Source organism: Strix uralensis, chromosome 4 (genome assembly GCF_047716275.1).
Source record: "Strix uralensis isolate ZFMK-TIS-50842 chromosome 4, bStrUra1, whole genome shotgun sequence".
Lineage (NCBI taxonomy): Eukaryota > Metazoa > Chordata > Aves > Strigiformes > Strigidae > Strix > Strix uralensis.
In genome coordinates this window covers 97,614,106-97,622,300 of record NC_133975.1, presented here as the reverse complement: position 1 = coordinate 97,622,300, position 8,195 = coordinate 97,614,106, and the positions used below count along the sequence as shown (strand labels likewise).

General features: G+C 37.5%; 1 protein-coding gene across 1 annotated transcript; it reads left to right on the top strand.

Annotated features, from left to right (window-relative positions):
* Window positions 1-327: 327 nt before the first annotated feature.
* On the top strand, window positions 328-1,914 carry CHRM5 (cholinergic receptor muscarinic 5). Its single transcript, XM_074865204.1, has one exon. It carries the CDS (start codon window positions 328-330, stop codon window positions 1,912-1,914), a length of 1,587 nt encoding a protein of 528 aa, XP_074721305.1.
* The last annotated feature ends 6,281 nt before the right edge of the window (window positions 1,915-8,195 follow it).

Genomic DNA, 8,195 nt, shown 5'->3' with positions numbered 1-8,195 from the left:
TTAAGAAACAATAGTTGTTTTGATTGCATTTAGAAATTTCATAAGATACCAGAGTACATTGTCCTAGAACGTACATTTGTGTGTTTTAGTTCATTCACAATGGTAGAAACAGTATTCAAAATGCAAAAAGAGAGCACAGGTAATTTGATAGTTTGTTTTGCAAGTGGTTTATGGTAACTCTAATAGAAGTCTGTGATGTTTAATGAGCTGCTTTCTTTTTCTGTTTTTTCCTTTGATTTTTACAGCATCTCCAAAAGAAAATTTTTGAATACAAAAAGCAATATAGAACAGTGCTGAGATCCTGATGACAATACACCAAAAACAAGAATGGAAGTAAATTTATTCAGCAATTCTACTGTTGTAAACAGTTCATCCATCAACCATAAGCAGTTAGAAGGGCATAGCCTCTGGGAAGTCATTACTATTGCCACTGTAACTGCAATTGTAAGCTTAATAACCATAGTGGGAAATATTCTTGTAATGATATCCTTCAAGGTTAACAGTCAGCTCAAAACTGTCAACAATTATTACTTGCTCAGCCTTGCCTGTGCAGATCTCATCATTGGAATATTTTCTATGAACCTTTATACGTCCTATATTCTCATAGGCCACTGGTCTCTTGGAAGCCTTGCCTGTGACCTGTGGCTAGCACTGGACTATGTAGCTAGCAACGCCTCAGTAATGAACCTCCTAGTCATCAGTTTTGACAGATATTTTTCCATCACAAGGCCTTTAACTTACAGAGCCAAACGCACGCCCAAAAGAGCTGGCATCATGATTGGTCTGGCCTGGTTAATTTCCTTCGTGTTGTGGGCACCCGTAATCTTGTGCTGGCAGTATTTTGTGGGTGAACGAACAGTACCACCTGAAGAGTGCCAGATACAGTTTTTATATGAGCCCATTATCACCTTTGGTACTGCAATTGCTGCTTTTTACATTCCAGTGTCCGTGATGACCATTCTGTATTGCCGCATCTATAAGGAGACAGAGAAGCGTACCAAGGACCTTGCTGAACTGCAGGGTTCGGAGTCTGTGGCAGAGTTTGAGATGATAAAGCCTCAGAAAGCTCTCCTGAAGTCTTGCTTCAGTTGCAAGCAGCAAAACTTAGTCAAAAGAGAGAGGTGTCAGGCTTCCTGGTCTTCATCTAGTCGAAGTACATCAGCTACAGTGAAAGCCTCTCAGACAGCAAGTACTTGTAACGACTGGGCTAAGGCTGACCAGTTAACAACCTGCAGCAGCTACGCATCTTCAGAAGAGGAGGATAAACTTGCTGCTGATTCAGTTTTCCAAGTAACTTACGAAAGTCCATCTAAAGGTAAGGCAGAAGAGTTTAATGAGAGTATGGATGTTGTTGTCAAAGACCAACTCGAAGAAAATGATTTTGAGAAACAGGAATACTTTCTATCACCCGCCAAAGGCCACATACAAAAAAGTAAAAAATGTGTGGCCTATAAATTTCGGTTGGTGGTTAAGGCTGATGGCACCCAGGAAGCCAACAATTGTTGCCGTAAAGTAAAAATAACTCCTTGTTCTGCTGCTCTGTCAAAGGATCCTTCCATCAAAAGCATGGATCCAAATATAAATAACCAAATCACCAAAAGGAAACGGATGGTTCTTATAAAGGAACGCAAAGCAGCACAGACTTTAAGTGCCATTCTTTTGGCTTTTATCATCACATGGACTCCCTACAATATCATGGTTTTGATCTCCACATTCTGCTCTGATTGCATTCCCCTGACACTGTGGCACCTTGGATATTGGCTATGCTATGTGAACAGCACTGTTAACCCCATTTGTTATGCCCTCTGTAACAAAACTTTCAGGAAAACTTTTAAGATGCTGCTTTTCTGCCAATGGAAAAAGAAAAAAGTGGAAGAGAAACTATACTGGCAGGGCAATACCAGACTGCCATAATTGCTCTTATATAAGGGATAAGGGGGAAAACAGATACTGACATAACCTAGTAAATTGACTGTAATTCTGTCTCTTCAAAGCTGTTGCTTTATATATCTAGGGGTTAAAAATATTCTGCAGAAAAGTAAAATTTTGCATGAAAGTAGTGTGCTTGGGTTAAAGAAGTCAGTGGCTGCTATGAGCAACACAGAGTGTTTTTGATTATGCAGTAGATCTGCATTAAAGTTATTATATTTGGGGTCTTCTGTCCTTTGTTTCAGCCTGAGAATATGTAGAGTAAATTCTAAACTATTAGAAATTAGAGTGGGATGGTCATCCAGTCATCAGGTCAGGTCATCCAGTCTATCTCCCTGTAGTGCAGAACTGTTTCTTCCTATAGTTCCTTTCTAATGTATTGTCTTTTTAGTTTTCAATGCACCAAGCAATGAAGCTCATACTACTTCTGTTTTGAGATTTTTCCACCTGCTCTTGGAATGAAACAAGGACTATTTAAAGGAGGAAATGCTGTCATCCCCAATACTAAACGGTTAGGGAGTTTCATAATACTCCAAATGAACACACATATTATAGGAGAATGTAATACTAAGAAAATTTCCACTTTAAGGAGACATAGGAAGGGCTCATAGTGGAGGAAATAGATAATGTATTTTGTATAAGAAGAAGCCAGTCCCAATCTCAGTTCCATCATGCAAGTGACTGTCATCTGTAAAAAATGGTGATGGTTAGCCAATACCTCTGAATTTCTCCATTTCCCAATGCCTCTGAAGAATATTTTAAAATTTTATGCGATAGTGACAGTGGTACAAACCAGAACTGACTGTAAAGCATAATGGACATAGTCTATCTACTTTACAACACAAGGGAAGTCTTTTTTGTAATCTCCTTTGTTGTGCTTCCCCTTGCCCCAAAAGTTTCCATTACTGATGGAATGATGCAGTACAAAAGAAAAATATGTATTGATGCCCTATGCATTTACCTATATATTACAAAATTATTTTAAACAGTGACAGAATTGGCATCTCTGAAAGAAGAAAGGTTTTTAAAGTAATTTTTTAATATTTCTATAAAACTATTAAGGACGCTTTGCACTTTCATGGCACTTTTTATCTTTAAATAGCTTTACAAATACTAGTCAACATCAGGTTTGGAAACATAAGTTATCTCCAGTCACTATCTTTTGGTCCAGCAGAACTATATCTGCTGCAGTACTGGGGGCTGGAGTCAACCCCTCTAAGAGCTGTGGCTTCGGGGACTGCGCTGTACCGGCCTAGTTACAATGAGCTGAGACTCCGGCCACTAGCAGAGGTCTGCCAGGGCTTTGGGTCTGTGGTGAGGACACTTCTGCGGCAGGGTTGAATGGCATGTGCCTGTCTGATGTCTGTGTTAGATTGGCAGGAGTCCTGCAGCACTGACCAAGTGAGTGCATAAGCAAGGGGCTGCCCTCTGCAGCAGGCCATTGGAATGGAGCTGGTCACCTGGCTCCTTGTGGTGGGACATGAAGCCTCAGGAAAGGCCACAAGAAAACAAAGTTAATGGCAACGGGAGCTATAAAGAATGAGTTATAAAGTAAAGAAATGTTTATGAATAAATGAGAAAGATCTCCATGTACACAAAGTTCAGATTCAGTTCTAGCCTTTCTACCAAAACTCAGGGTGAGATGCTCTGGAATATTAGTTTGGGGCAATCTTCATGTTATATCCACTATACACTTTAGTGGGCCATTGCAGTGGTGACATGATTAAGTTGCACATTTCAGGGATTGTATTAGTCATCCTGAATGTACCATAGCTCTCAGTGAAATTATTTGCATAATTTATCATCATACCATCAAAATGTTTCCCTACAGATAAATAATTCCTCCATGTCAACAACCACAGTACAAGTAATTAATATTTTTTATCCCCAGTCTCCAGAGGGGAAAATTGTGTCAGTGAAAGATTAGCAGTGTAGTAATGTAAAAATAGGTTCTCTAAATTCACATGATTGAGTTTGTAACACACCATACTGTGCCTATTATTTTTTGTGCATTAGCATATGATTGCTTATTAAAGGGTCTTTATAAAGACCCTTTCATCAACTCTTCTCTGTCGCTATCCAGAGCTTTTCCTGTGTGCAGTAACTATGTACAAGTTGGTTATTATAGTGGGTTTATTTTATATTACATTGGATCAGACATTCAGTAAACTGTGTTTGATTTCTAGCAAATGAATGTGTCCCTCTGTGGCACAAGCTGTAGTTAAAGGCAAAATTTATGAGGCAGTAACAGTTCCTGCTAGCTGCAGTGTTGTTGCTAAAGTAAAGCATCGGCTTCTACTGACATCAAATGGGATACTTTTTGTTGGTTTTGGCTTCTGTTGAACAAGAGTGTTCTGTAAATGTTTATGGACTCTGTGCTCAGTAAATGTATTAGAATACATGGTGATGAATGCAACAATGTTGGTTCAATGTAATTGTGAAATATGTGCTCAAACTATGCTGCTAGCACTTCACCATGTGAGATGTTACATGGCCAAACATGGGTACACTGTAAATACCTAGAATTATATAAAGAGGTGTGTGTTGCTTTATTGTTATGTAGGATGTTTATTCTTAAAAAAAAATCAAAACCACAAAAAGAAAAACGTGATCCTCATCAGAGTATGAGTATTTAATTATTTTTTTTTTTCAAATCATATTTTGTACTTTTTAAAAGTGTTGTGGGACTTTTACAGTGTAGAACAATCTTGTTATCTGTATTTCTGTCCTTTTAATGAACCTTTTACTAATCCTATGATTGATTATGGTTATGGTCATGGACTGGTGAAAAGATCTTTCTTTGTAAAATTACATTTTATTTATATACATAAACATACATATATATAGATATGTATGTATGTATTATCAATATAGATGCATAAGTATACATCCCTAACTAAGCTTTCAGAAACCCAGCATGCTTTAATATTTTTGAACATTGAATTTTCCGACAAACTGGGGGTATCATCTTTGTCCCTCCCTTTTCATACATACCAAATCCCCATAAATTATCACGTAACATGAATTTTCTATAAATATAATTTATGTTTGTAGATAAATACTTGGAAGAGTTCCCAGAAATTTTAAATGGGTCTAGAACACCTAGTTACAGTTGTGTATTTTCTGTTACTACTTAGCACAGAGTGAAGAGCTTTGCAAAGGATGGAAAATCAAGGTAGAACATAAATGCAGGGGTTTCCTTTATAGAAAAATCCTGTTGAATTGAGGAAGGATGAAATCGGAAGGGTTATAGAGAAAATACTGTAAGAATCTAAAATATGATAGAGCATATTTTGCCATTAATTATATCATTCAATTGCTTATCATGTTTATCCTACTCAACTATGCATGTCAATTACTAACTGCTATTAACTGTTGAAAGTTTTTTTAATATGTGGATTTTTTGTTCCTCATCTCTGTTGTACCCATAATGAGACCTGCACTGGGATATATGGACTTAAGAAGTCTAGATCCAGACAGTGATGCACTTCAAGGCAAGATCCTTAATTATACTTCCTTATCACCTTTAGATATTTTTCCAGTTTTAAAGCTGAGTCTCATGAAAAGTCCCCATCTCTAATTTAATTGTTCTGATCATTTTATCTCCCTCATAGGGCTTTTCTCAGAAATCTGTGACATGGCCTCCTTGTCATATTTGATAGATGACCTAAACATGTCAAACTAATTTAATTGATAAATATTAATCCAAAGTCATATACCTGAAGGAATAAAAATGTCACTGGGATGCGGTAAGTATGTTAAATTTAAATGAGAAGTCATTGCAACAATTAAAGAATCCCATATCAATCTGGAAGATGCTGCTTTCTTGTGGAATGCAGTTGTTATGAAATTGGATACCCAGTTTGAAACTGAATTGAATACCTGTGGACTTTTTTCAGATTCTGGATTTTGCATAGAATTTTGTAAGATGGTTCTTGACTTGTGGTAGGAAACACAGTTTCCAAATCACATCTTCATAGTTTGTGATTCCCAAAATCTTCATACTGAAGGAGAATTTTTTCATGCTTCTTTTTTAAAGTTACTCTGTAATTTTTAGGAGACATACGTACTGCTTTCTCTGGATTCTTTGCTCTAGGAAAATGAGCAAACGGAATGCTGTAACTTTCCTCTGAAATTAATTTTCTTTGCTTTCTATAGAGATAGAAATAATATGAAGGAATCACTTAGGTATGGTGAGAAACAAATACCTGTTTCCTCAGCTGTACACAACTGGAGTTACCATTTGCTGTGATTTGTACATCTAGGTGCCTCTCTGTTGGAAAGGACTCTCTCTAAAAAACTCCATACTGCTTACTCTTTTTTGATATTACAGAAGGTGTTGGGGTTTTTTTAAATAAAATCAACACCCCACATTCACTACTTTTATGATCTACAAACCATTACAGGTCAGAACTTCCCTCTGAAAGGCTCCCCCACAGTGTTTGTCTTGGGGACTCCCAAGTCTCCATCAGCTCCTGAAATGCTCTCACAGCCACTGGGTAGTCAGTGCCTTCTCTGTTTTAAAATGCCCTTCCAAACCTGAACTCCAAAAATGGATACTATGTCTTTTCACTTAAATACTTGGCTTTCCTTCTACCAAATCAGAAAGAGGCCGTTTATTTCTTATGTGGTCATCCCAAATCTCCATTGCTGCCTTTTGTACCCACTAAGAATTTTTCTTCTACATATAGTTGACAGCTGGGTGTCATAAAACCTTAAACTTTCTTCATTCAAATAAACTTTTTATTATTTTATTAAGTTACCCATATCTATATCTAGTTAAAAAAAAAAAAAGAAAAACTGATAGCATTGTGTTGTAAAACTAGAAATAATCTATGACTATTAGTGATTTCAGAAAGGGATGGTGTTGCAATTGTTTTTTCCATTTTGAAAAATTTATTTCTTCAGGTTTAATAGGCACTGCTGGACTATGTATCAGATTAGGAACTTCAGTTTTCATTACACTCAGTAAAACCACTGCCTTTTACTCAGTACTTACGCCATTAGCTACTGAATGCTATTAGTTTCTTCATGTATCTGCTGATATATCAAAGAAGTTGGCCTTCCTCAAACAACTAGACATTTAAAATCCTTCAAAAGTTTCCTTCTCAACAAGTACTTCTCCAAACTCTGGTGGCTGATGGCTCCTGTTTCAGTAGACCTCTGAAATTTTGGGATTTTTACTGAATTCCTGGATTACAATGTCAAGATATAAACTGGAATATCTTTTACTCCTGACATGAGGCAGCCATCTAGCCATAGTGGAGGTCAGACAGTTGTCTTTTCTGTATGCCATACATAAGGCCTCCTTATGGAGGAGGAGTGGAGAGAGGGTACGGTGAAAGATACCAGCTGCCGAGTATGGCTGGATTCAGCTCTGTACCCCACCACTATGCCTGGGTCCTGATGCCTTCTGGAATGCAAAAGACATGAGAATGACTAAAGGACTCTTTGTTTTGTTAATTATAGGAGAAAAAATGAGTCCAGGCAGGTAATTTTGCTAATTTATTGATGCACAGTATTCAATACTTGGTCCTAAAATCACTTTGTCATACTTTTAAACCTATGGCTAACACGTAAAAAAAAGTTACTTGGAAGTCTGGAAATTTATTGTTTAGGTTACATATATGAAAATCAGAAACAAAAGCAAGCACTTTCTCATATGAAAGTTGAATGATTTTTAAAGACAATAATAAATCAGTGTTTTTGCTAGAAAGAGGTCATCAGGCTCTCTTATTTTCTCAGCTAATACTTTTTTAGGAAGAATTTTTCCTTCTGCTAAATTCTGAGTTGATTATTCATCACAGAATCATAGAATGGTTTGGGTGGAAGGGATCTTAAAGATCACCTAGTTCCAACCCCCCTGCCATGGGCAGGGACACCTTCCACCAGACCAGGTTGCTCAAAGCCCTGTCCAACCTGGCCTTGAACACTTCAATGGAGGGGGCAGCCACAGCTTCTCTGGGAAACCTGTGCCAGTGCCTCACCACCCTCACAGGAAAGAATTTCTTCCTTGTATCTAATCTAAATCTACCCTCTTTCAGTTTAAAACCATTATCCTTCATCCTATCACTACACTCCCTGATCAAGAGTCCCTACCCATCTTTCCTGTAGCCCCCTTTAAGTACTGGAAGGCTGCTATAAGGTCTTCCCAGAGCCTTCTCTTCTCCAGGCTGAACAACACATGATTAATGTGATATTGTATGTGAGAATGTGCTTACCTTTCCTGCAGTTGAGAAAACAGTATGGAGAGAAATACAAAGTAG

Excerpts from the sequence above, each read along its gene's own strand:
- CHRM5 (XM_074865204.1), top strand. The coding sequence starts at position 328 with ATGGAAGTAAATTTATTCAGCAATTCTACTGTTGTAAACAGTTCATCC.